General features: G+C 52.5%; 1 protein-coding gene across 1 annotated transcript; it reads right to left on the reverse strand.

Moving 5' to 3' along the window:
- On the reverse strand, positions 1 to 27,058 carry PNPLA1 (patatin like phospholipase domain containing 1). The gene is made up of 10 exons (XM_058669773.1): positions 26,854 to 27,058; positions 10,763 to 10,995; positions 10,242 to 10,307; positions 9,174 to 9,383; positions 8,392 to 8,452; positions 3,789 to 4,398; positions 2,971 to 3,101; positions 1,945 to 2,017; positions 1,195 to 1,317; positions 1 to 211 (listed from the first exon to the last, which is right to left on the reverse strand). The coding sequence occupies exons 1-10, from the start codon at positions 27,056 to 27,058 to the stop codon at positions 1 to 3; spliced, it is 1,923 nt and encodes a 640-aa protein (XP_058525756.1).

The raw sequence follows: 27,058 nt of genomic DNA on the forward strand, positions 1-27,058 counted from the left end.
CTAACATTGACCTTGACTGTAACCAGGAAGCAGAATGTAGGGGCAGATAGGCAGCTGGGTGGACAGCCCCATGGGTCCCCGCAGCACCCCAGAGGAGTCCCATACCTCTGGACAGCTGTGTTCTTGGGTCTGGCTGGGGTGGGGTCTGTAGGAGATCCAAACCATCTCGGAAGTAGAGAGCAGAGAGAGGCCGAGTGGGCAGGGCGCTGACCTGGCCAGGAGAAGCCGGGGACACACGCATGAGTAGGAAGGTGGATGAGAGCAGGACCTCTACCGCTGTGTGATCCTGGACTATCCCTCTGGGCAAGGAGAGGAAGAGCTTGCCCGGCTGAGATAGGCACAGACATCTTCTGAGTCATTTCCACATCCAGCTTTCATTGACTGCAAACTGCAGGCTGCTGGATCCCCAGCATAAAGGAGGAGGCTTGCGCCAAGAATGGGGACGACCTGAGGTTGACCTCTCCTACACGAACGTGAGCGGATCCCCGGGTATCATGGAAGGAGCACAACTAGAAATAATAAAAAACTAAGGAGTTCTGTGATCACTGTATGAGACAGATGTCTCTAATCAACAAGTGGACTAGGTGAAAGTCAACTTCCAACTAGAACAAAAGCTATTACTGGGTATTGGCCGAGTGTCAAGTTCAAGGTTAGGTTTTGTTCTGTAGGTGCTGTCTGACCTAGACCAGAATGAAGCAATGACCCCAGCATCTCATACTGCACAAGGCTCTGCTGTCTGATTTTTGCTGAAGCTGGGACTCTAGGTCTCCCAGGTGGGCAGCAGAAACCTACCTCCTCAGGCCTTTCCCACTGCCTCCCCAAAGGCCACCTCCGCAGACAGCTGGCATCAAGAGCAGGAGCGTGGGCACTCACAGCCACACACGCCCGCTGACATGTGGGAGTCAAGGACCCAGTGTACCTGCTGGCTACCAAGGGCTATGACATACCTGTGCTCTAGAGTGTGTAACCGATGGCATTACACTCTCTCCACCTTCCCACTTAAGGGACTGTTTGCCAATCAAGAAGTGGAAGCTTGGAGAGACCAGGTGCCCCAAAGTCACAACTGGCGATCCACTCCACAGCCCAAGTCTCCTCCCTTATGGCTCCCCTAATTCACCTTTGGAATACCTCTGCTGGTGCCCCCCACTGCTGCCCCCAAGCCCCCAGATCTGGGGGCGCCTCGGCCTTGCTCACCACACGCTGCCACCGGGCTCTTTGGGCCATGGTAGTCTTTGACAGCCTCTTCTGGTACCACTCATCTTCGGTTTGCTCTTCCTGAATATCTTGCTCACCCAGTGGGAGTCAGCAGGGCTGTGCCTGGCAGGGAGAGGAGGCATGGACGCATGGGCTTTGTCCCTGGCCAGGTCCTTTGTCCTCCGAGGTCAGGGCCCTGCTCCCACTCAGGCACACGGCAGTGCCCGTGGCTCTCAACCCTGCACACCCCAGCTAATGTGGGTTTGCTCGTTATCCCGTCAGGATTGACCTCAGCAGCATCGTGCCTGCTAGGAAGCTGCACAGCTCTGTGCAAGTGTACAAGAACTCAAATTGTGTGAACAACATGTTTCCCCACTCACGCCAAAGCTAGAACGCATCACATGCGTGAAAACTCTGGGAAAAAAAAAAGCCTGATAGTCAAAATGGCAGCTCATGTGGGAGGCAGGTGCATCCTCCCAGTGTGAAGCCTCTGGCCCTGCCTTTCTGGTACCAGTACCCGAACCAGAGCGGTGGTCCAGGAGAACCCATAGAGTGAATCAGAACAGATGTACACACTCTCCCACATGCTCAGAGGCTTTGCAGTGTGTACAGGAGGGAGTTGCAAGTACGAGGTGGTCACCCAGCAGGCTGAGCCCCACCCCTGCCCTCACAGGCACAGGCATCATTGTGCAGACCAAGGAAGGATGCCAGGGTTCCCTGGGGCCACAGCGGAAGGAGGAGATGACCTACGGTGCACACGCCTTGCTGATGGTGTCCTTGGGCTGAGCCTGATGCGTTGGACTCATTGGAGAGGCAGGGGAGGCTGCGGGCACAGGCGGAAGCAGAGGAGACATGAGTGAGAAAGGGTTGGCTATACTTGGTTCATCTGCAAAATGGTAACAGAAAGTCACGCTGGAGTGTAGAAAACCAGCAGAGGGGCCGTCCAGGTGCTGGGTGGAATGACTGTGGCCCACAGCACAGTGCCCAGGTTCAGTGATCTATTGCATGTCCCCAGGGCCCTCAAGCCTATTTGTTCTCTGTGGATTTCCCTGCGGCATGTGTCAATTCTCCCAGCCCCCTGACCCTGCAGCACCACCTAGGCCATCAGTAAAAAGGCTAACAATACTCCTAACCTCTTCTACCAAACTCCCACCATGGCTTGTGGGAGAGGGGGTGGGTGGGGAGAGGGATTGGTGCTGAGGCTGTGCTGCAGGTCACCACCACGTCTCAAACTCGGACTGTAGGAACCAAGGGCCAGGCAACTCTACGGGGACGGGGCTTCCCTGTGCATTGAAGGATTGTATGGCAGTATCCCTGGCCACTACCCACCAAGGAGGCAACCAAAAATGTCTGAAGACCTGGAGAAATGTCTCCTTGGGGCCAGAAGTGCCCCGTGTCCATGTCCAGTGTGAGTGTGGCATGACCCTCAGGCCCAGGCCTGCTCTACCCTGCCAATGCCTCTCTGCATGCACATGTGTGCCTGGTCACAGAGAAATGCATTGCACAGCACCAGGCACAAGAGTACATGTCAAAACCCTTAGGCCAGTTCCCCCTTAAAACCCCGATGGCTTTGTCTCACTGCAATTTTAAAGATCAAAGTAAATTTATTCCATAGAAAGGGGGTCATCCCTGACTTGGGAACGCCCAAAGAATGGAACCTTGTTGATTTATGCCCATGAAGGACCATGCTAGCTTGGCTGGCAGGCTGTGAGGTGCAGCCCACCCTTCGGGCCAGATTCCCCTGCCCCATCCCAATCCTCCACGGTGGTCACACACATGCCTTCTTCAGCCTCAACGTCCCTTGCACTTGGACCTCCTGAATCAGCAAAACCTGGAATCCCATCCAGTCCCAAAAGCCACAGTTGACAAGAGCCCGCCCTCCTTTTGGCTCACTTGTCACAAGAATCCTCTCTCAGCTGCCCCCGCCCAGCCAGTCCCTGAGAAGATACCTCGTTCTGTGAACCCGCCCAATTCTGCATGCTGGCTGTGGAGTGCTTTATGCCTCTCATGGGCACTGTGGGAAATCAAGTACCACTTCTCTTTGCATTCCCTGGAGTGCTGCTTCTCACATTATCTGTGGCAATCATACTGGCAAGGTTTTATCTACTGTGTCCACAAAGGACCAGTTCTTTAATGCAAGTGAAGAAGGAGGAAAATGGCCGTGCTCTCGGATGGCGAGGCATCTCCACAGCGTAAGTTTTTCTAACAGTCTGCTCCCAGTCTCTGCACCCCTTCCACTGTGTCCCAGAGGCAGTTCAGGGGCTGTGCTTGTCCAGGGACTCTTCTTTGAGTAGCCCTGCCAGGCACAGCGGCTTCCACGGCAAAAAGCCACAGCCAAGGTGTGTCTGATATACAGGTAAGTTCAAGAAGGCTCCAGAGACTAGCACGAAACGATGCTTCAGCATCCATGCCAAGGGACCAATAGACATCGACTGCACTGCCCCCTTGTGGTGCGCCTTCTCCTAACAGGCAGAGCTGCGAGAGCTAACTGCCCTATTTCACCTCTCTAAAACCAGGAGGGTCAGCCCTCACGCCGCCGTTACACTCTGGACCAGCGGCCTCCAGATTGGGGAAGGCGTGAGAACCTCGAAGGCTCCATACCTGGGGGCTGTTCCGGTCCCAGTTCCTCCACAGATGGCTGTGCAGGTGGTGCTGGAGAGGAACCTCGGGGTGGTGCTTGGCAGGACTCCACAGCTGAGGACCCTGGAGCTGGCAGGGCTGATGTGGCTGACCGAGATGTAGGGGATCTGGGTGGTGACTCAGGGGCTTGGGCCTGCTGCTGAGGTGACACAGGTACCAGCCCAGTTGGTGTGACAGGTAGAGACGAACCAGGGGATGAGCTGGGGGTCACGTCGACATCTGGGGGTGATGCAGGTGGCTCAGGCAGTGAGTCAGTTGGAGAATGTTCCGGAGATGAAGCCAGTGGGGATTCAGGTGAAGACATGGGTGGTGGGACAGGTGACTCCACAGGCCTCTCACTTGTGAGCTCAGGTGGGGACACGGATGGCACGTGGCCGCCCCTTCCATCTCCCTCAGGAGCACACTGCAGGTGACCTGTGGGTTCTTCCGGACTGGCCTGCTGTGTGTGGAGGTTCAGCTGGCTGCGCTCAGGACACTCGTGGCCAAGGGCAAGTTCAATTTGGCAGTAAACTTCTACTCGGGGGAAAATCACTCTCTTGGAGGGAGAATTGAGGTAGGTGGCATCTAGGAAGAACAGATGCCGGAGTCACAGGTGGCATTACTGGTGCCTGGCATGAGCATGGCACTTGCTTTAAAAAAGATTTCCAAGTTATTTTCATAAGCAAGGTTAGCGCTGTTCAGTGGCCTTTCTTTCCTTAAATTGGCAGGGAGGAAAAATGATCCTGATGGCCCAAGCCATCTAGAGAAATCTAATCAGGAAGTTGTGGCATTCAGTCTGCAGCAAGGTGCCAGTGGCAACTTCATCATTGTAAGAATGCACCATCCTGGGCACCATATCACAGCTGACCCATGTGAAACAGACCTAGAACCTAGAACTATTCCCCCGAACTAAGCTTATTCAAGGTCTGGGAGGGTTAATGGGAAATGGGCAAAAGGCTTGCACGGGTACCTCACCAAAAAAGAAATCAAAATGACAGATAAGCAGCTGCAAAGGTTTTCAGCCACAGCTGTCCACAGTAAATGTCAACAAAACCTACAGTAAGACACCCCCATGCACCTACTGGAATGGCCAGCTACACCATATGCTGTGAGGATTTGGGAAAACCGGAACCAACATCCAAAGCTGATGGTCACATAACAGGGTACAACCACTTGGCAAAAGCAATCCGGCAGTTTCTTAAAGAGCCAAATATACATTCTGATTATAGCTATACGCTCCCAAATTGAAAACTGGACCTCAAAGAGATATTTACACGTCTATGTTCATTGTTGCGTAATCCACAATAGCCAGAAGGTGGAGAGGCCCCAGTCTCCCTTCCCAGGGAGGGTAAAGACAAAGGTGGCGTGCATATAGGGTGGATATTGTATGTCAGAGGGAAGCAGTCCTGTTACATACAATGGCAGGGATGAACCTTGTGGGTGAGATGTGATGTGAAACAAGCCATTGATAACAAAGACAACTATTGTGTGTCGACTTGCATGAGGGATCTGAGGTAGTACAGCTCAGAGAAACAGAAAAATTGCAGGGGCCAGAGGAGGAGGAAGGCAGGAGATTCCCCCTGGTAGGTGCAGATGGCTCAGGTTTGTAAGATGCAGGAGTCCTGGAGGCTGGTGGCACAGCAACGCAAATACAGAGCATGCTTCTGGACAGCCCACTTAAAAGCGTCTCAGTGACCAATCCCACATGATTTGTTTTCAGCACAACCAAAACATGTGCAGATAATGTTTCTATATGCTAAATGTGTATGCATGACACAACACACACATGCCGTGTGACATGTGTATCACACAACACGTGTGTGCCATACAACCCTGTCATGGTATTCTGCTTGTCCAAGAGACAGCACGGTGTGTACACAGACTCCAGTCAGGAGACTGTGTAGTGACTCGACTTGTGGAAGCCCACATCTGGAGACCACAGCAGATGGATCAACAAGCCCCACAGTGGCACTACAGGGAGATGAAAAGCACAAACAACGTCCACATTCAGGAGCCCGTACAAGACCCGGCAGAGTGATGTAGAGTGCAAGACCAGATGGCCAAAGAGCTCGTACTGTGAAAAGTCTGTGACTTCATCTGGGACAGCAGAGAGCAGTTGGTGGTTGTGGGGGGCGGGGGAGAATGAGGTAGGAGGGGACGATGGGGTGTCCACTGTCTGGGTTCTGGGGGATGGTCTGTCTTCCAGCTGTGTACCTGAAACCTGATTAAGCAGTGGGAGGACCAGAAGGCAGGAAGACAGGTGTGATGGGCTTGCCTGGGTGCCAAAAGGATGCTTCAGATGCTTGCCCTGCGAGCAGCATCCTTGTTGGACACCCAGGTGCGCTTCCCATGCACACACCAGCACGGGGAATGTGGACTTTCAAGCAGCCCAGCACGCCGTGTCCCTCCTCCTGGCTGAGGGCCACCCAGGGCGTCGAGAGTGGCTGGCTCATTTGGCAGGAGCAATTAGGAGGATGTGATTCCTGGGCAGTTGCGGGTGACACATTTTGGGGTGCAGCTTCCTGCCAGAGATGACCCCATGCGGGAACCAGCCGGGTGGAGGTGGGGGTGGCCCCTGTCTTTCCAGGAAGCTGGCAAGGATTAGGAATGCAACTCAGAACCAACTGCAGTTTCTCAGATGGGTCGGGCTTCCCATTCACATCTGGTGAAGGAGAAAAAGTTGACAAGCTCTGCAGATGCTGGTAAATAGGGACAGGAAGGACTCACAGGCGGGGCAGCAGCAGGAGACATCCAGCTGACCCTGGGAGCGATGCCCGGCCCGGCCAAGCTGCCACCATCCATATGCAGCCTTAGTTTTCCTGGTAGGGAGGAGATGTGCCAGACATGCCACCAGGAGGTTTTGTGCTTGGGGTTAGGGTGGCCACTCACACAGGGAGGGGGGAGGGGAGAGTGTTCTGGTTTCCTCCTGGGAGGTGGGGTAGGGGACGAGTGACATCACTGAACTCCCACTCTGGAGCTCACACCAGCATCTACCTCCAGACGACACAAGAAAATTTTCTAGAGGAAGAGACAGGCAAAGAAGCACAGAGGGACCTCTGGGGACAGAGAACTGGTGTTTGCCTTAAGACATAAGCCCCACATCAGAGCATCTTCCAGAGCCCCAGGCCCCAACTCACCCCACCAGCCTGGAGAAAGGAGAGGCTCCCCAGCTGAGAAAAACCCCAGTTCCTAGCTAGCCCCTCCTTGCCCCCAGGCTCTGCAGGAGGCCTCAACTAGCTAAGGTTCCCTTGTAGGTTGCCCATCTCTTAGCTCCTCCTGGCGGTTTCCCCAACTCCCCACTATGCAAGTGTGAATGATGGGGAAACTGGCAGGGGAAAGTCTCGGTTAGGAGGACCTGTCTTGCAGACAGGTGCCTGCTGGGGCCTGCCACCGAGGTCTGAGGGGTGGTGGACTGGACTGGATTGGCCATAGCCTGCACGAAGCTCTCTGATATCCTGTAGGAGAGCAACAGTTTATCTGAGCATCACACTGAAGCTTCATGTGGATTTGCTCCTTGAACGTGAACCCTCATCCCAAAGCAGGTGAACGCTCAGCCCCTTTCACAGGTGAGGAAACTGAGGCAACTGCTTGGGCTCTTACAGTCAGCAGACGTTAGGAACCAGAGCCTAGACCCTTATTTTGGAGACCAGAAGTAGCCTCCCTGGGGAAGGGGTCTGTGTGTGTGGTGGGGGGAACCAGGACTACTTGTCTCCAGCGCTGACATTCTGCTCCTGAACTCTCCAACCCCTCCCCACCTGCAGACTCCTGGACAGGACCAGGAGAGCCTGAGGGGAGTTGGAAACAATTTTGAAAGAGGACGTGAGGCTGTCCTAGGAAGAAGCTCTCATTCAATCCCTACCTGCCACTCCCAAGATATCTTCTAAAACAACAAGCGCAAAGCATTCCCCATAGCGCCACTCAGAAAAAGAAACACCTGGGAGCTGCTGGCAGCGAGCAGGCAGGAGGCGCTGCACAGCGGGGATTCCACAGCCTTCATTCCTTTATCCAGCATGTGGGTAGCACAGAGTATGTGATGCCACCATGGGAACCCTTCCTCCAACCCTTGCGTTCAGGCACAGAGGGGGGGTGGTCCTGAGCACCTGCTGACCCAGCCCCAGGCACTGATTCTCCTCACGGGGTGGTCGCTCTGCATGTCTTTCAAAGTCCTGTACAACTACACACTGCTCACATCTGGTTCTACATCAGTAACACAGTTACTAGAAAGAGACTGAAACAGAAGACACAGGAGATGGAATTCACCCCCCACCCCCCGGGTCTGAAGTTGGTGTTTCCTAACATAGTTTTCAGAGCCATAAATACATGTTTGCCAGTGGGCTCCACACCAGCCCATACATTAGCGCTAAAGCCCTCTCCCCATAGCCACTTGGTTTCTGCACACAGTGGCCCTGTTCAGGATGATACAGATTGCTGGAAGGGGAAGCCTGGGCAGTCCCAGCTCTGCAGGCGGGCTGTGTGGGGCACCCCCTTCCCAGACCCCTCCCACTTCCTGCACTTGTTCCTCCCCCAGCCTTCCAGCACCTTCCCCACCCTTGTCCCCCAGCACCCACAGACACTCACTCAGCCGCTTCAGGTACAACACGGTGTCGTCGTACCCTCGGTAGTAGTAGTCGTGCAGGATCTAGGGGCAGGACACGGGATTGATGCAGCCGAGGTCTCAGCAGTGGACAGAGCCCCAGCCCCACCATCCACACCAGAGCCACTGAGTGCTAGTGGATGAACCTCTTAGAGTCCATACATGGCAAAGTCCTGGCTGTCTGGGCACAACTTCTGCTCCTGCGCCCCGGGAAGGTTGTGTGTGCCAGTCAAATCCCTCACCGGGCTCACCACCATGAGAGGGTGAGATGTTTACCCAGGGACCAGAGAAGGGGGCCCTGGGGACCCAGTTGATAATCCCAGTGCTGCCACCTAGTGTTGTGTGGCTGTCACTGCTCACAGCCTTCATTTGCTCATCTATAGAATGGGCACACTCAAAACACCCTGCAAAGGAGACTGTGGGATTTACATGAGGTATTGCCCATGCAGCTTTTGTTGTAAAGGGCCGGAGAGGAACTACTTTGGGCTCTGTTGGCCATGTGTAGTCTCTGACCAATACTTTTTTTTTTATTACAATTGTTCAAAAGTAGGAAACCCACAGCGGGGCTCCAGTAGGTACAAAACCAGTGGCTCAGTGCATGGGTGTTCAGCCAGCACTGCATTTCACAGTGGAGCAGTCGGAGGCTGCAGGGAGCAGATCCAGGGGGCAGTTCAGGAACCATGTGAGGAAGGGGTGTGGATGAAGCCTGAATGCCCACTCCCCACCCAGCCATTGCACCCTTGCCCCTGGCTCCTCTGGCACTCACCACCAGGTCCGGGGGAAAGAGAGCGTGGGTCATCCGGGCGAGGTTCTCCAGGGAGAACTGGAAGGAGTAGTTGAACAGGCGGAAGTCATTGAAGATGGCGGGGCAATCGCGGGGACAGATGTCCTGCTGCCCGCTGAAGGTGGAGATGGTGATAGAGTCGGTCCAGAAGGAGCAGGGTTGCATGTCTGTGAAGCCACCGTCGATGTACCGCTGTGGGGCAGCCGAGAGTGCTCCTTTGAGAACTGAGGGTGCGCAGCCACCCGGGGGGAGGCCTGCCCAGGCAGGAAGAATGGGTGGGGGAGCCCGGACGTGGGGCCTCCCTGCTCAGGGCTCTGTCCTTCTGGCTGTAACCACCACCAGCCATCTCAGTGATGCCAGCACGTCTCTCCGGCTCTGGGGTGGATGGGTGGGTGGGAGGGGGGAACCAGTTCTGGGTAGCACTGGAGGTCATGCCAGGTGCCCTGCCAGGTGCTCAGGCACAGCCAGAGCTTCTGTCTGCTTAGCTGCCGTCACCCAGTTCTGTCTTGTACTAGAATTCTAATTGCTACAGCTTATTTTCTCCATGTATAAAATGAGGAGAGGGCGTGGGTTTGGGCAGCCTGTCTCAGAGTGTGGCCCTGGGGACTTGTAGCACAGGCATCAACTCCTGTCCCTTCCCCCGCCCTTCCTGGATTGGCAAGAGGCCCAGAATGGCCAGGCCCACCCTCACTCCCTAGGGGTTCTGGGATGCAGGAACATTTGGCTGGCCCCGGCCTGGCTATCTGCCCCAGAGTTCTAGGGTTTCTGTGCTGCTCTCTCTGTCCAGGATGGGACACCCAGAAGGCCTTGACTTCACACGCTCAGCAATGGGCGATGGGTTCAGAGGGCAGAGCCCACCCCAAATGGGGATATCCATCTGTCCCCCACCTCCGTTCCCGGAAGTCCGTCTGCAGCGGGAATGATGAGTAGGAAAGCATGACATTTTCCAACATTAGGCCCTCTCATTGTACTCTGAGCCCCTCCTCTCCAAGGTCCCGGATGTGGTCCTGGGCAATCCCCAGGGAGTCCTCCCCACTCTGGAGCACTCACCACACCGCGGTAAGTCGGGGGGATGAGGCCGCAGTAGACGGGAACAAAGCAGCTGCAGTACAAGGCCTGTGGGGGACAGCACAAGACAGAGATGACAGGCTCTGGATGGGGCGGAGGGGGCTGAGCCCCACCTGCTGCCAGCCAGGACCTTCTGAAGCCCTTGGTGAAGCCATTGTCCCCGAAGCACAGCCTCCAGTTTGGTGTGCGTGCTGGTGACCCAGTAACCTTCCAAGGACTCTGTCCTGGGTTGGGCCCTGAGGTGGAAGGAGGTGAGACGTCCATCACTGAGCGAGCTCAGCAGTGGCTAACAGTAGGGCAGGGCGGCAAGGGCTTTGGTGCAGGTGAGTGAAGACATGGTGGCCGCAAAGGAGGTTGCAGGGACAACAAGGCTGGAGGTCCCTGCACCCCACCCAGCCCACAGAGACTCTGGGAGGCCGGAGGTAGGAGCGCTATTGACACAGAGTGAGGACAGCACATTCCCTCCCATACACACCCCGCTTCCAGACTCCCCCCCTCCTTGCCTCAATGAGCTCCTCCTTGGACGTGTACTCTGAGACCACTACACACTCCCCGTCGGTGAAGCGGGTGAGGCTGACATGCAGCTTGCCATTGGCCGCCTTGTAGGAGTCCTCGGGCAGCACGCGGTACAGGAACTGCCTCATCATCTGTACCATCTTGCAGGACGGGGACAGGGGCCCCAGGAAGGACTTCTTCACTTCGGCCACACCCACGTTGAGGACCCGGAGGTACTCGTCTGCAGGGGAGGCAGAGAGCAGAGGTGAAGGGTGGTGGCCACTGTGCTGTGCACCAGGGAGAGTATGGCCCCAGAGGAGGAAGTCGTCACGGTGGCACTGCTGGACCCAGACATCCAGGCTCCCTGACTGCGAGTGGACACACCGCAGAGACCTTCCCAACCCACCACAGCTCAGCCCCACTTCCTATCACCAGGCCTGGAGGCCCACCGCCAGGCCATATTCTCCTGGAGCCTTGGGTGAGATTGCTATCCCACACAGCTGCAGCTGCTGGAAGGCCCCAGAGTCTGTGCCCAGGAGGTACGCTGGCCTTGAGGCAGGGGACATGCACTTGACCACTGCACATCTTTCCTCAATGGCCCTGATGGGCTAATAGCGAGGTGACCTTGACCTACAGAGCGTGTGAGCACGTGCAGGTACAGGGGCGTGGTGAGCAAACTAGCAGCTCCAGAAGGGGGCCCAGCAGGGCATACTCCACCAGACCTATCCCAACCCTGCCCCCACTGCCAAGCCCGCCAGGGACATTTGGGCTATCATCTTCCTAAGAAAAGTTGTTCTGCTTGGTTCTCATCATGCTGTAAGGAAACCGTTTCTAAAATCATCTTACCAATCGGGAAACCAAGACGCGGAGAGGTAATATGGCTTGGCCAGGGCCACCAGCTGGTAAGCAGACCAGGCAAGGTTTAACCTGAGCCTGAAACTTACCAAGTTTCTAAGCCCAAAACTTCCCGAGCTGGGCCTGCACCTGCTTCGTTCTTGTTGAGCCATGCTGATTTATTCCCTGTACAAGCTCTCCGGAAAACTCAGGAATGGAGATGGCTCTGAAAAGGATGGCTAAATGCTGAGGCGCATAGGGGTGGGTTTCATTGTGAAGCATGCTGTGTGGAAGAACTAGCTATGGTTGTGTCCTGGAAGCAGCTACTGGGGCATGTGTGCTATGGTGAGCCGCCGTGGTGTGTGTGTATGTGTGTGTGTGTGTGTGTGTGTGTGTGTGTGTGTGTGTGAGAGAGATAGAGGGGGGATTTGATGAAACAAACAGGAGGACAAAGCCCCATTCCTGGGTTTATCCAAGGGATTTCTGTGCAGGTGCTTACAACTGAGATTCCCTCCAGGTCTGAGGTTTGGGATTCTTAAAGAGCTTTGCAGTGTATGTGGGAAGTGATGCCTTACTCTCCCATTGAAAGAAGGAGCTAGTATGGCACACAGAGGTTATGGTTATGTGATTGGCCCAGAGTCTGTCTGTCTGTCTCTCTCTCTCTCTCTCACACACACACACACACACACAAGTAATTGGAGAAGTATGAGAATAGGGAGAGGGAAACAGGTCTGTGGTGTAGTAGGCTAAGCCTCCGCCTCAGGCATTAGCATCCCATATAGGTGCTGATTCAAGTCCCGGCTGCTTCTGCTTCTGTTCGAGTTCCCTGGTAATGGCCTGGGAAGGTAGCAAAGGAGCACCCAAGTGCTTGGGACCCTGGGCCCACTTGAGAGAGACCCAGAAGAAGCCTCAGGTTTTTGGCTTCAGCCTTACCCAGCCCTGGTAGTTGCAGCCATTTGGGGAGTGAACCTCTCTATCTCTCCTCTCTTTATAACTGCCTTTTAAACAAACACGTGAATCTTCAAAAAAATATATATATATATTAAGGATTGTCTCCTCTCATTCTTACAGTTCACAGATTATTCTACACCAGCCCTGGAGGTGGGCAAGAGGAGATGCTGTGGGACCATTTTAAAGATGTGGAAATCGAAGCAGAAGAAAAGCAAGCGACTTGCTCAACATCAGCCAGCCAGGCTGTGGGTTCCCTGGCTCCAGCGCCCACCAGGCTGCGGGTTCCCTGGCTCCAGCGCCCACCAGGCTGCGGGTTCCCTGGCTCCAGCGCCCACCAGGCTGCGGGTTCCCTGGCTCCAGCGCTCACCTTCTTTCCCTGAGTGCTGGAGTTGAGCCCAGGGCTGAAGGGGTCTGTGAGCCCTGTGTTGCCATGGTGACAACCTTTTCTTATCAACAACTAGGATTGCTCCTACCTCTGCTTGAAGGGGCTTGACCTGAACTACACAGCATCCTGGCTGACACCCTCTGGCAGAGCAAGGATCAGGGGAGGCGAGAAGACCTTGCAGATTTAGCAAGATCAGGTTTACCAGCAGCTCAAGAGTACAGACAACACCTTCCTTCAAAGGGAGGGTGGTAGCCAGCCTGTTAGCAGGTGCTGGAGCAACTGAACATTGAATACTGAGGAACTGGGTCACTGAGGCCCTGCCTATAAGAGCAGCTGAGTGTGGACATGCAGGTTTGCAACTGTTTTTTTTTTTTTTAAGATTTATTTATTTTTATTACAAAGTCAGATATACAGAGAGCAGGAGAGACAGAGAGGAAGATCTTCCGTCCAATGATTCACTCCCCATGTGACTGCAACGGCCGGTGCTGTGCCAATCTGAAGCTGGAAGCCAGGAACCTCCTCCAGGTCACCCACACAGGTGCAGGGTCCCAAGGCTTAGAGCCGTCCTCTACTGCTTTCCCAGGCCACAAGCAGGGAGCTGGATGGGAAGCTGGGTGGGCGGGATTAGAATCATATGGGATCGTGGCGCGTGCAAGGCGAGGACTTTAACCACTATGCTATCGCGCCGGGCCCAGGTTTTGCAATTCTTAACCAGCAGCCCAAGCTGGCAAAGGTCAGTGAGCTTCTCCCATCCTTGAGCTGGGAGCACCTGAGCCAGTGGAGCTTCTGGACTTCCACCTTCCTGGAAGTGGGGAAAGAAGGAAGAACATTTGTTCTCATCATTACCATGCTTGCAAAAGGGACGGATGGGAGGATATTTGTTCTTAGTACACACACACACATGTTGCAGAGAAAATATTTTTTAAAGATGCAGATAAACAATAAGGAAGGAAAAAAGTGGGTGGGACATCTTCCACCCAAATGTTATCATTATTTGCTCTGTAGATTGTTTATTGCTTCTAGTGCACCCTGCTTTATACACTATGAATGATTTACTTTTCCCACCTAATATGAGGGACATGTAAATATCCCTTTACAACCTCATTTTAAAGATAGAAAGCAGGCCTGGTGCAAAGGCTTAGTGGCTAAATTTTCGTCTCACATGCACCAGGATCCCACATAGGTGCCAGCTTGTGTCCCAACTGCTCCACTTCCCATCCAGCTCCCTGCCTGTGGCCTGCCAAAACAGTAGAGGATGGCCCAAAGTCTTGGGACCCTGCACCCACATGGGAGACCCAGAAGAAGCTCCTGGCTCCTGGCTTTGGGTCAGCTCTGGCTGTTTAGGTCACTTGGGGAATGAACCAGCAGATGAAAGATCTTTCTCTGTATCTCCTTCTCTCTGTAAACCTGCCTTTCCAATAAAAATAATCTTAAAACAAAAAAGAGAAAGCAAGATTAGTGCAATACTATTTAATTATTGATTGGGGTCCTTAATGAGGGCAGGGCTATTATTTTGTTGCCCTGCCTGCTTTTTAAAATAACATTGACATGGAAAGTCTCACGCTAAATCCTTCACACACGCCCTTAATTATTTCCCTTGGGATATGTTCCTAGAGGTGAGACGGCTAGGTCTCAGCCAAGCCTGGGTAGAATCTTGTACTGTTTCCTTCAATTGTGTCTTTTGTACATTTCTTGTGTACAGCTGATTCTCAGCTCTCCAGGGTTGGCACGGAGTGGCGGGGACAAAGCAGCAAGCTAAGTCATGTTGACCACTTCCAGAATGGGCTCAGATGCAAACACGGTGGCACCTGAAACTTGGCCACACTTCAGCCAGGGAAGGGGGAGGGGTGTGTCTGACATCTCCTGGTCTAGGCCCAGTCTGAACTTCATTCCTGCTGTCCTGGCAGCCATGGGCCACGGGATGACTTTATGTCAACATCTTTCTGCTTCTCTCTAGGCCCCTGCGTGTGCATCTTTGTCTTCAGAGTCTCTGACTCTCATCTTTCTGCCACCTCTCTTTTCTCACTTTCTCCTTCGCCACCCTGGGAAGAATATTCTGGTTAAGCAAGTTCCTGTTGGTAGACAGCCGAGCGATAAGCACAGCAGCTGCTGGGTGCTGGGAAGAGGGATCTCTGTTTGTATCTCTGTCCTTCCAGCACCTTCTCCCATTGAAAGACTTCATTCCAACCTACAGGCAGGCTGCAAGGTTTGGGACTAGATTCACCCTCACTGCAGCAAGCTGGGACTTAAGAAATGAACAATAGGATGGGCATTATGGGGTAACTGGTAAAGTCACATTCTATGGCAGCACAAGTTCAATTCCTGGCTGCTCTATATCCAATTCAACTCTGTGCTAATGAGCCTGGAAAAAGCAGCCAAGGACAGCCCTGCAGAGGATGGTCACCCACATGGGAGACCAGGATGGAGCTCCTGGGTCTCAGCTTCTACCTGGCACAGCACTGGCTTTTGCAGCCACCTGAGGAGTGAACTAACTGATAAGATTATCTCTCTACCTACTTCCCATCCAGTTCCCTGCTTGTAGCCTGGGAAAGCAGTCAAGCGTGGCCCAAAGCCTTGGGACCCTGTAGCTGCGTGGGAGACCTAGAAGAAGTTCCTGGCTCCTGGCTTCAGATCTGTTTAATTCTAGCTGTGGTGGCCATATGTGGAGTGAACCAGCGGACAGAAGATCTTTTTTTCTGTCTCTCCTTTCTGTATATCGGCCTTTCCAATAAAATAAGTAAAAATAAATCGATCTTGAAAAACAAAAGAGAGCATGGCTCCACAGACCCAAGCCCAAGTGTATCAGGTGCTTCTGGTCAGCAAGCTTCTGGAGGGGAGGGCAGTGTTTGTGGTCCTCCGTTCCCCTCTTGACGGTTTGGCACTGTGCTTTGCCCAAAGGAGGTTTCTTGCGGACCTTCCCTGAAGGCTGGGAACCTTTCTGGGGAAGAGATGGGCCACACTCTATACCTCCCCCAAACTTTCCCTCACACTTGATGAGTGCTCAGTGTTTGCTCTGTGTGAGTGCAAAGGAAAACAGAAACCCAAGATGGAGGTGCCCCAGATGGACAGATGACAGAGCCAACTGTGTTGAGTGTGGTTCAAGGCTCAGGTCTTGTGAGTCTATGGTGGCAAACCTCAGTAGAAACACAAGTGAAGGAGACACTGGACTGAGGGACCCCGTGAGGCTCAGCCACTGAGAAACCCCTTCACTCTTTCCCATGGCTGAGCCAGTCCCAGCTTTATTGCATACCATCTCAACCAGGGCCAATGACATAACTATGTCCAGCCCTTATTGTCTCACCTGTAGACTGGGGACAAATGCATGCACCTCATTGTGCTGTTAGAAGGCAGAAAGATTCAGAAACCCCTGCACATAGTGAATGCCCAACAGAGACACTGCTGGCAAGCCCCTACATGGCCGGGGAGGCTTTTGGGGTTTCTGGCTCTTTCACATTTGAACAGGGGACCCGGTCCCTGGCCCACTTTTTAGGGAACTATGGGCTCACAGGTGGGTGCAAAAGGGGCAAAGTTACATTGCAACGAAGATGGCATCCTTGTGGTCAGCAGGGGAGGGGAAGAGGAGCAGGAGAAGAACCAGCTCTGTGTTTGAGATCTTACGCATTTCAGTGCGCATGTTCCCTCATTCAGAAGTAAGCATGGCCCCTGCCTCCTTGCTACCTTCCTCCCTAGCATTGGAGGAGGGGCCAGGAACACACAGGTCCGTACTGAACACAGCGTGTGCCTGACTAGGGAATAAACGAATGAACGACGGCCACCCGGGGACACCGAGGCTCAGAGAGAGAAGGAACCATGCATGAGGGCCCAGGTGAAAACAGGGATCCTCTCTTCCCTTCTCCAGACAACCCCTGGCTAAATGAAAAGCACCCAGAAACATGGGCCCGGGGAGGCTGACAGTTTAAGCCACTGGGCGTGTAGAAAAGAGGTTCTCAGCTGTGTGGGATATGATAACCGGGCTGCCTCCCGCCTCAACTGGTAGCCTAGCAACAACCTTCCGCTCCACCAATCACCGCGAGGCACCGCCGCTAGCAGCCCTTCCCCCCACCCTCCAAGCCGCTGCTTCGCAGCCCTAGGGGAGGAGGGGGAAGCACATAGCATTCTCAGGAAAGCCCTGGCAATTCTCAGGACCCCTGCATGGAGCATATGGGAGTCCACAACTCATGCTGGGTCCCAAATTACAGGTTCTGTTTTCCCGTGGGTATATCTTGACTGTCTAGCTCCACTGTAGTAATTATGATGATTATTATTATTACCACCATAACAGTTCCCCCCCCCCCGCAATCTTTTTCACCTATAATCTCAGCTTATCCTTGCAGCAACAGCAAGCCCCTGAGGGGCACCGATCCTGGTTTATTCAACATTTTATTTTTGTGTGCTATGAGGAACTTAGAACCCCATCTGAATCTCCCTTATGGGTTCACGGACCCAGGCATTTTGGGCCATCTTTTGCTGTTTTCTCAGGTGCATTGGTAGGGACTTAGATCAGAAGTGGAGGAGACAGACTCAAACCAACATCCACATGGGATGCCAGTGTGGCAGGCAATGGCTTAATTCATTGTGCCACAATGTCAGCCCCCAAAGAAACCTTAACTGGGAACCTAGTCTCTAAAAAGGCTAACACAGCTGTTCTACGATAAAGCCGGATGGGGGAACCCATTGCCCCACTCCAGCTTAGGAAGGAAGATCTTTGATCACTGCCCTGGAACTGTCGGGTCTGGGAGCTTAGGTTAGGAGCACCAGTGTGGATAAATTCACACTCAGGACAAAGGTCAAGCTCTGGAAACACTGGCCAGCAGACTGGCGGGCTGGGTAAATGAAGGTCGTGTCCATGTGCATCCCCTCTGCTTTATAGGCTCTGGCCCACAGCGCAACAACCCTGACCAAACCAAACAGCCCATCTTTAGTATGTAACAACCCTGCCTCCAGCAACATTAGTATCCCAAATGAATGCTGGTTAGAGTTCTGGCTGCTCTACTTCCAATCCAACTCCCTGCTAATATGCTTGGGAAAGCAGCAGAGGGTGACCCAAGTGCTTGGGCCTCCGTACCCACATTGGAGACTTGGAAGAAGCTTCTGGTTTTGGCCTGGTCCAACCCCAGTCATTGTGGCCTTTTAGGGAGTGAACCAGCAGGTAGAAGATCTTTCTATCTCTCCCTGTCTCTCTCTCTCTGTAATTTGATGATTCAAATGAAATGTCGTCACTCCATACATAAAAGTTTGCTATGAAATGGAAACACAGGTAAAGCAAGGCTGCTAGAACTGATTCAGGTAACACCTGCCAGGACCAGGGTGATGAATCAGTGTGTGTCCCTTACATCAGTTGCTTGCCAAATAGATGTTTCTGTTAAATAACCATTTCATGTGCTTTTACTTAAATGTCCAGAGGAGCAGTAAGTGTTTGAACTACAGTTTAGCGAGCCCACATTCCACAGTGGAGAGCCTGGGTTGATTCCTGGCTCCAGCTCCTGACCCCAGCTTCTTGCCAGTGCAGACCCTGGGAGGCAGTGGGAATGGCAGTGGGTTCCTACCGCTCCTGTGAGAGATGTGGATTGAGTCCCTGGCTTCCTGTTCAAGTCCAGCCCAGCCTCAGCTAGTGCAGGTATTTGGGGAGTAAACCAGTACATGGAGATTTCTTTCTTTCTCCTCTCCTTTCTCTGCTCTCAATAAATGAGCATTTTAGGTCTAAGGATGATTTTGAGAAATAATTTCCCACTTGTCAGATAAGTCTAAGCATGTACAACACAAGTTCGTGTGAAGAAGTAGAAAAAGAGCCCATCTGGGCAGCAGGGGTGACAGCAGCCATCACACAGTGACATCACATCCACAGCATCTTACACAAGCCCTTTCTGCACCTGCCAAGCCATGTGGTCTCACTGTGCTAATCAATATGTAATGGCTGGACCACTGTAGTCTATGGAGAAAGCAATCATGCTTCCTGCAAAACCACGTTAGAAATCAGAAGCCTAGAAATTTAGACATGCCGGTCTTGGCTGCGCTGCATGAGCCGAGAGAAATTACCCACTCTCTCAATCCCCGTTTCCACATCTGTAAAATGAGTGTAAATATAGAATCCACTTTATGGGTTCTGAGGGGATTAAAGTAGATGCTGTTGATTAATAAGGCATTTGGCACAGCACCCGGAACATTTGAAGGGTTAGACAAATAGCTACAAGTGTTATTAGCACAATACTAGGATACAGATCCCGGAAGAATACTCTCTCCTCCAAAACTCTGCCCTCGTGGGCAGATAAATAACGCAGGCATTGACTTTTCATGAAGATACTTTCTGTCCTTGAAACACAGATTGCAAACTACTGGCTGAAGAGAGATTAGACTGCAACTTGTAACTCCATCCCCTGGGGCCTGGAAGCAATTGTCTCTAATGTAAGGGCATCGGTCTCCCTTCCTTGGTATGCCAGCATCAAAAGCCACATTCAAAATCATCCCAAGAGTCAGGTACCACTCAGAATAGAAGCTGCAAAGATGCTTTCAGCATTGTCCCTGCCGACAGCTGGCCACCCTCAGGAGCTGGTCAAGTGTCTCTCTCTCTCTCTCTCTTTTTTTTTTTAATATGGAACACTTCACATTTTAGTATATGTGCTGCCAAAGCGAACACAAGTGTCTCTTGTTTGACAAGCAGTTGGTGGTGGCCACGGAACCCACAGGATCTCAAAGACATCAGGCAATCCTGTTGATGAATTCAGAGAGAACAGCTGAAGCAACTAAGACTGACAGCACCCCATGCTAGAATAGGCACACAGATTCTATGGACAAACTAGATACCAAGGCAAGCAGGGATGAACGTCTCTGGAAGGGAGACAGGAAGGTCACTACAGGCAGGAAGCCCATGGGGGCTGTGGGACATGGTGCAGGTCTGTGTAGGATTGAGAAGCTCATGTCCCTTGGCGGCCAGCAAAGCATCCTTGTGGTGATCCGGTGCTGTGACCCTCTCCACCAACAGACTGCACTTGACCTTGTAGATATGGAGTCACAGTCTTGGTCCTAAACCAGGAACCATTTCTCCAACATGCTCACATCTGTGATACAGTTGTGGAGGCAGAGACTGAAGTTGTGCCCGAGCCCGTGTCTGTCTCTCCTTCCTCGTCACTGAGTCTGAGCCCCCTGTTCTCAACTGGACACATAGCCTTGCAAGGGAAAGCCTGCATTTCCTCGTCTCCCCAGCAGGAGGTGTGGTCACACAGCTAGGTTCCTATCCAATGGGATATGAGGGCATAGGATGGACGTCATCTCCAAGCTCTGTGGTTAGAGCCCAGGGGTTGGCCTGGCTGGAAGGCAGCTAAGGCAGGAAGCCCTTGGGACTGCCAGTAGAGGCCATGCATGTGAGAGACACAATGGGACAGGTCTGGGTCCTTACTGCATGGAGTTGCCACACCGGCCTTAGGGGCCAGAGGACGAAGGTGACAGGAGCAAGAAGTCTTCCCCTGCCTCAGCTAAGCCTCTGTTTATTTAGAGACCTATCACCTGGCATGGCTTGTGGCACTCAGTGAATTGCTGCTTGGGAGACCTGCACCCCATAGCAGAGGATGGGATCTGAGCCTGAGCCACTCCACTTCCGGCTTCCTGAGAACGCACACCCCTGTAAGCAACATATGCTGGCTCAAGAGCTTGGAGAACTCTAGGCAGTTCCAGGCCCCTGGCTTCAGCCTATGCCAGTCTTGCCTGTTGCAGGCATTTGGGGCTCTCTCTCTCTGCCTTTCAAACACAAACAAATAAATAACACCAAGTTGCACCACAGGAATATAGGGCCTCGTCTCATGACTGTCACCGATATATCTGAAGCTTTGCAGTATTAAAATTTAAAAGATATTTTTCTAAAGAGTTATTGTTTGATAGAGTTACAGAAAAAGAGTTCTTTCAGCCACTGGTTCATTCCCCAGATAGCTGCAATGGCCAGACAACTCTTCTCCCCATGTATCTTGGACCTCCCATACAATGGAGTCACCAGGACAGGGTCTGTGTGTGTCCCCTTGCACAGACAGTGTTGGTCAGATTAGTCTGTTGTGTGGATCCATGCTGCCTCCCTCACCATAGGGATGCACTTGGTGTATGCATCCAGCACATGGGAGACCCAGAGGAAGGCTTTGGCTCCTGACTTTGTCTGCAGCTGTTGGGCTTCGCAGGCATGGAGGAGTTTAGAGATGGAAGCAAAAGACTGAGTGTTTCTTTGGGGATAAATAAAATATTCTGCATTGATCGTACTGGCGGGTGAACAGCTCTGAGATGATGCCAAATGTCATTAGAATGTATTTTTCAATTTTTAAAAAATTCTTTTTAGGAAGAAGAAATGATTTTTTAAAAAAGCAGCCACACTTGGTTCTGGGCTCAGAGCTCCATGGTGGAAGTCAGCTGGGTTTTAGGGTGGGCTCAGGAGATTTCAGCCAAAGTCAGTCTTCCTCACCCATGGCCCAGCCTGAGCAACGTCCACAGGAACAAATCCAGCCCCACGTCATGGCAGTGCCACTGCTTTCCCCTACCCTAGCCATTCCCCATGCATAATCAGACACAGAGCTGTCCCTGGGCTTGAACTGCCATGGGCCCTGTTACAGGATTCCATCAGAAAGCGTTAGCCTGTTTCCCCAACCTGGTCACAAGCCTGCAGATGACCTCGCCTGAGTTGTCCAGTGTACATGCTCTCCACTGAGGCTGCACGCTGGGATTCTTTGGGGAAGTTTTAACAAGCATTGGTGTCTGCACCTGCCACCCAGAGCCTGACTACGTTCCTCCAAGGAGGAGGCCACGCAGCAGAGGCCCTACTAACTTCCCAGGTGATTCCACTTGCAGACAAGACTGCTGACTGCTGCCAGAGCACATCCTGATTTACAGAGAGAAGGAGAGACAGAAAGATCTTCTGTCCTCTGGTTCAATCCACAAATGGCTGCAACAGTCAGAGCTGAGCCAATCTGAAGCCAGGAGTCTTCTCCAGGTTTGCCACATGTGTTCAGGGTCCCAGCACTTGGGCTTTCCCAGGCCACAAGTAGGGAGCTGGAGGGAAGTGGAGCAGCTGAGGTATGAATCAGCACCCATACAGGATCCTGAAGCTTGCAGGTAAAGGATTAGCCAATAGAGCCATTTTGTCAGGCAATGCAGTAAGCCACCAGGTGTGATACCAGCCTCCCATAGGAGCACTGGGTTGGGTCCTGGCTGCTCTACTTTCAATCCAGCTCCCTGTTAACACTCTGGGAAGGAAGCAGAAGGTGGCCCAAGTGCTTGGGCTCCTGCTCCCCATGTGGCAGACCCAGATGGAGTTCCTGATGTTTAACTTCATCCTAGACCAGCCCTGGCCATTGCAGCCCTCTGGGAAGTGAATCAACAAATGCAATAGTTCTCTCTCTCTCTCTCTCTCTCTCTCTCTCTCTGTCACTCTGATTTTCAAAAAGTAAATCTTTAAAGGAGAGAGAAGTAGAAGTTAGGCCCTTTGCTGCCCCAGTTCTCAAGGAAATAAAATACATACATACAGTCCCAGGACAGAAAAGCTCAAGGTAGCCAGTGGAGGGAGGAGGTGTGGCCTTGAGGAGAGAGGCCTGGGAACCACATGCCTAGGATTATTATTTTTTTTAAAAGAAGGGTCTTGGGCCCGGCATGATAACCTACTGGCTAAATCCTCACCTTGCCTACACCGGGATCCCATATGGTCACCGGTTCTAATCCCGGCAGCCCCACTTCCCATCCAGCTCCCTGCTTGTGCCCTGGGAAAGCAGAGGACAGCCCAAAGCCTTGGGACCCTGCACCCACCTGGGAGACCAGGAAGAAGCTCCTGGCTCCTGGCTTGATTTCAGCTCAGCTCAGGTCATTGAGGCCACTTGGGAAATGAACCAGTAGATGGAGGATCTTCCTCTCTGTCTCTCCTTCTCTCTGTAAATCTGACTTTCCAATAAAAATAAATAAAAAGAGCACAAACTTCAAACTTACAAAGAAAAAAGATTAGATCTCTGGTTATGAGCAGACCGTGTGATTATTTGCATACAAAGTACTAGGTGAGCTCCCAAAAACTTTTACAATTACTAAGAATGTTTCACAAAATTGCTCAAAGAGATTAACATGCCAAAATCATAAGCATTCTGTCTTCTTCGTGGTCATCAGTCACACTAGAAAACCCTATTTCCTTTAGCGACAAGAACCATAAGGCGTTCTGAAATGCGTGTGCCGAGTCATACACATGTTTACGTAAGAACGGAAAAAGCCATAGCAAACAGGGGGAGTGTATTTGCACGTGGAAGGTGTCATTTTAGTCCAAATCACAACAGAGTAAGAGAGACACTATATGAAGAAGGAAGAGGTGGCGAGTAGCAAGAGGACAAAGGGCTTGCCAGACTTCGTGTGTGCCTTATGACAAGGCTCTAGTGGTGAGAATGAGTGATGAGACAGAACAACGGACACATGGACCCTTGGACAAGCAGCGACGCATCGAGCACCGACTCCTGGGAATCCAGGCATTGAAGGTGGCTGCTTTTCAAATCAACAAAAAAAAAAAAAAAGAAAAGAAAAAGAAAAAGAAAATTCATGTATTAGAAGATGAAAGATCTGATTCACCTGACTGCTTAAAATTTAAAAATTTCAGAGTGACTTAAAACCTCATAAGCAAAATAGACAGAGGAACTCTGGAGTGGCCGGGGACAGACACAATGTTTGTAAGTGACAAACAGCTTGGTGCAGAGTGCAGAAAGAAGGGCCAGTGAAGGAGACTGCCGGAGACAACAGCAAAGAATCACGAGCAGGCCAGTCCCAGGGGAGGGAACAGAAGTGGTCGAAAAACAAATGCTGAGTTGCAGATTAAATAAGCAAAATACATTAGATATAATTTCCTATTTAGAGACTGACCTAAACTGTCAAGTCTGGCAGCACCAAGGGCTAACGGCCTGGTGGGAACATTGGAGCTTGTAGAGGCTGAATTGGGTTGGTTCAACCACTGTGGAGACTAACTTCGCAATGTCTGTGACACACATAATCCTAGAATTATCTGCATTCCACGTGGCGCGGGAGACAGACACGCTGGAGACGTCCATTGCAGCTTGTTTATAACAACAATCCTGTGGGTGGCGCCACCCACAGCCCTATGGACCTGAAGGAGCACGGAAGTCAGGCCTTTGGTCCTGGGACCTCTTCGGCTTCCAGCCGTCTTCTAGATGACTTTTCCAAGTCACCACTGTCTGTGCTGCGTGCTCTCTCCAGGATGTGCTGGAGCTCTTCCATGCCCACCCCTGTTTACAGGCAGGTCCGTGTGCAAACTGCAGGTGCTCCGAGAGACTTCCCCTCCCCCACTATTCACAGCCAGCATCCCGGCTCTCGCAATAAGAACCAGGATTGTTTACAGAGAAAGAGGGTAGACTCCAGCGGTACTTTGTGCTGTTTGCATGACCAGAGGCAAGTTATCCAAGCTTTCCGTGACTCAGTTTCCTCTCTGTAAAGCAGGGATAATAACAGTTTTCACCTCGGAGTGTTGAATGAGTCAATGTGCCCAAGACTTAGACAAAAGCCTGGTATAATAGAAGTGCTGGTTAACAAGAGACAGACCTAGCAGTTAACATGGATGAACCAGACGACGGCAGCACAGATAAACCTCATGAACACGCTGCTGAACAGAGTCCCACATTTTTCTCCCCATCTCTGGACTTACTTACCAGGCTCCGGCTCCCCCTTACACATGCCCACACTCCAGTGTCCTTGTCACAGGAATGAGCCCCAATCTCACTGTCCACGATGGCCACAGCCTGCCCCAGTAGGTTCCCGGCAGTGGTGAGCAAGTTGAATGAATTGCATTCATTCTCAACCATCTTTGAGTGCCAGAGAATGGAGACATCACTGATGTGGGTGTCTGTTTCAAGAATTCCCCTGGGGGAAAACAGAGGAAGCTGAGAGGGAGGGAGCAGGAGAGCCACGCAGAATGGTGGGGTGCAATGGGGCACCTCCCAGGAGGCAGGCACTTCCAGCGTGGGGTTTCCCTGACTCTGGGAAAGCAGTGGAGGGTCTTGCCCCAGCCTCTTTCCAAAGACCACTGGGTGATGAAGGCATTGACTGCTGCATCGGCAGAGGATTCTGTGCACACAGAGATCTAGAAAGATCCATTCTGAGTCCTGGAGCACTAACTACAGGAGGGAGAGGAGATCTGGGGTTCCAGTGTGAAGGGGTCTTTGTACATACATTGTTTTGAGTTTTGTGGAGCAAGAATTTATTACTTGAGAACTTTTTTTTTTTTTTTTTTAATAAAAGGAAAAAAGATCCATCGTCTTGTTTGAGAGGCAAAGAGATAGAGCTGGCACACTGGTTAACAAGCTAATCTTCCACTTGCGGTGCTGGCATGCCAAATGGGCACCAGTTAGAGTCCAGTTCCCTGCTTATGGACTGGGAAAGCAGTAGAAGATGGTTCAGGTCCTGGGGTCCCCCACCCACATGGTAGACCCAGAAGGAAGCTCCTGGCTCCTGGCTTTGGATCTGAACAGCTCCGGCCATTGTGGCCATTTGGGGAGTGAACCAGTGGAGGAAGATCTTTCTCTCTTTGTCTCTCCTCTCTGAAAAATACACCTTTTAAATAAAAACAAATGAATGAATAAAAAGAAAGAGAAAGATAGCAGAATGGCCACAGAGACTGAGGTCTGGCTAGGGCTAAGGCTGGGAGCTGGGAACACCCCATGTATACCTCTCACATGGCTATCCAGGACCCAAGTACTTGAGCCATTATCAGCTGCTGCTGCCAGGGTCTGCATGAGCAGGAGCCAGCCATTCTGATGTGGGATGCAGGCATTTCAGTCAGCATTCCCCATGCCAGACTAAACACCTTCCCCATCACTTGTGAAATATTGGCAAGAAAAAGTTCTTTTGTACGTGGGAGGTGTTCAACGTGAGGGCATGGCTCTCACTCCTGATGGCAAAGATTGGCAGCTGGTACAGACTGCCGTGGGGCCTGCTGAGAAGTGAGTGAGCTGAGCTCGGTCTCGTCCTTCTTGCACAGAGCAGGGAGGGTGCAGGCTCTACCTGAACATGGCATCTTCCCTCCTTTTGCCAAGTTCATCACCTGCTCTGCTTCTCCTCGCCCCTCCTCCCACCTGCTCTGCCCAGCAGTGGGCTGTGCAGGGGAACTCTTAAAGCCACAGGCACTGTTAGGACAAACAGTCCGTGTGTTGGTCCCGCTAATTCGTTAGCAACAAGGAAAGTCCCCACCCTACCAAGGAAAGACAGAGCCGGGGCCCAGTCCGTGTAGCAGGTACTCTTCCTCATCCCCACCCCCTCCCCACTGCCTATATCCCATCTTCCCAGAACAGTCCACTGCTCACTTCCCAGATAGCTTCCACAGTATTCCATGTTCCTTTCCAGCACAGGCTCCCAGTAGAAGTCCCCCACTACACACACACCACAGCTGCCACTCCTGCCCACAACTCCACTGCTCTTTCTGGGTTAACACGGAAGCCCCGGCTCAGCAGGAGAGAAGGTGAAACGGACCTTCCGCCTCCTTCCTTCAAGTTCTTCTTACCCCGGGGAGTGGGGCCTCCTCCTGCCCTTCCTCAGGCCCCCACTTTTCACCTTTCCAAGCCACCTGCAAGCCAGGTGGTCAGGCTCATGCCCACCAAAGTGGTGAGGTGTGGAAGCCTTGCCCTGCCCAAAGGCTTTGACTTGCTTGTCAAAGAAGCCAGACAGGAGCTGTCGCGCATGACTGTACCTGCCTGCTCATCACCTGTGTCACTTCTCACTCCAAGATGTCTTGGGGGGAGACCCTGTCGCAGACTAGAACACCACAGTCAGCAGATGGCCTGGCTGCCGACTCCACCGCTGCCCCACCTCCTCCTCTCTCACCACCCAGGCTTGGCTTTGTCCCCACCAGCTTCCCTGAGCCTCCTGAAGCCCTGCTCTGAAAACCTGCTCTGAAAACGCCCAGGGAACTCAGAAAAAAGGCCTTACCCATTTCAATCCCGCAGGTGACCAGGGCTGCGATCACAGCTCCTGCTGATGTCCCTGCAAAGCGGTGGGCTGTGTCCAACATCCGGGGGGCCAGGTCCCGCAAGGCATCCACAGCCCCAGCCTGGTAGAAGGACAGGAAGCCGCTCCCCGAGAAGGAGATGGAATGAGGGGTGTCCGGGTCCCCCTTAAAGACCTGCTCATTCAT

This window comes from Ochotona princeps, chromosome 1 (assembly GCF_030435755.1).
Source record: "Ochotona princeps isolate mOchPri1 chromosome 1, mOchPri1.hap1, whole genome shotgun sequence".
In the NCBI taxonomy this organism is placed as follows: Eukaryota; Metazoa; Chordata; class Mammalia; order Lagomorpha; family Ochotonidae; genus Ochotona; species Ochotona princeps.

Excerpts from the sequence above, each read along its gene's own strand:
- PNPLA1 (XM_058669773.1), bottom strand. The coding sequence starts at position 27,058 with ATGAATGAGCAGGTCTTTAAGGGGGACCCGGACACCCCTCATTCCATC. Across the intron at positions 9,384-10,241 it reads CCCCGACTTACCGCGGTGTG|CGGTACATCGACGGTGGCTT; the intron begins GTGAGTGCTCCA and ends GCTGCCCCACAG. Across the intron at positions 4,399-8,391 it reads GTTGTACCTGAAGCGGCTGA|ATGCCACCTACCTCAATTCT; the intron begins GTGAGTGTCTGT and ends TGTTCTTCCTAG.